The sequence below is a fragment of the Odontomachus brunneus genome, unplaced genomic scaffold (assembly GCF_010583005.1).
Source record: "Odontomachus brunneus isolate Ranch 3 - 2012 unplaced genomic scaffold, Obru_v1 Obru_scaffold_010, whole genome shotgun sequence".
NCBI classification, from domain to species: Eukaryota; Metazoa; Arthropoda; class Insecta; order Hymenoptera; family Formicidae; genus Odontomachus; species Odontomachus brunneus.
Genome location: NW_022639460.1, coordinates 611,259 through 612,379, shown reverse-complemented (window position 1 = coordinate 612,379; position 1,121 = coordinate 611,259). Strand labels below are relative to the sequence as shown.

Below are 1,121 nucleotides of genomic sequence, written 5' to 3'. Positions count from 1 at the left end.
AAATATATATATATATATATATATATATATATATATATATATATATATATATATATATTTATATTTATATGTGATTATTTATATATTTTGTGGTCGGTATACCTTCCGCGATATCGTCCAACTTGGAAGCGGGTAGAAGAGTATCAACAACGTCCAGAAAGCTCTCGCCAATTAGGTCCAGAACGTCATCCCCCGAGCTGTTGTCACGCCTGGTCTCTCGGACCAGCGTTCCCGTCGCTTGCGAGCTCAGCTGTGCTGCGACGATCACGGGTAGCACGAGCAGTACGTACGGCAGCAACATTTCTTTGGAATATACGGTCCTCCTGTCGTTTCTCTCGCCCTTGCTTACTCTCTGTCTTTCGCTCTCTCTCTCTTTCTTTCTATCTCTCTTTTTCTGTCTTTCTCTTTCTCTCCGCAGCTTCACGCAGCACACACCCTGTCGCGCGATCTCTCACCCTCTCTTGAACCCTCCGCGGTCAAGCCGCACGAGAAATGCCACACCGGTGTAGCGGCCACTCCGCCAATAATATGTCAACTGACATTCGTGCCAGACCGGACCATTAGTTTATATAGTGGGACCGTGAAAAGACCAGAGGAGGAGACTACCATCTAACTTGGTACTGACGCGTGACGAAGGATCCAACGTCCACTCCCGTACCACCCGAGGTCCGGTCTGCCGCGATCATTGGACGCCGTCCGCATTGCTCGCTCTCAGTAGAGAAGAGGGCATATCTCTCTCCCCCGGCGGATTATTTCGACCGGGGTATAAGTGGATCGCTCTACTCCCTCCGACGCCGGACCTCTTCGCCGTTATTGTCCTCCGTCCATGAGAGTGTGCGCGGCGTCTATTATCAATCCAGATTCGCTTCACACCCGAGTAACTACGGCCACGGAGACGCGCTGCCAGCTACGTCGACCTACGGCCCGTTCATATCGCGGAGAACTAAAGCGGGAGGAGTAACAATGTAAATCGAAGCCACTCCGGCCTCTGAGGGCGAGCTTGGGATCGAGGAGAAACAGCCGAGTCACGTGACTAATTCGTAACGACAATCGCGACGGAATTCAGAGCTCCCCGAGTAGAAATGCAACTAGCCGGCACTGAATCCCAAAGCTACTAGCTA

At 50.8% G+C, this 1,121-nt stretch overlaps 1 protein-coding gene across 1 annotated transcript in view; it reads right to left on the bottom strand.

Moving 5' to 3' along the window:
* Window positions 1-672, bottom strand: part of LOC116840508 — a 5,468-nt gene extending 4,796 nt beyond the window's left edge. Inside the window, exon 1 of the mRNA XM_032807317.1 lies at window positions 103-672. Within this exon, the coding sequence (XP_032663208.1) occupies window positions 103-301 (199 nt within the window). The 5' untranslated portion in view covers window positions 302-672. The remainder of the gene's footprint in view (window positions 1-102) is intronic.
* Between the last annotated feature and the right edge of the window lie 449 nt (window positions 673-1,121).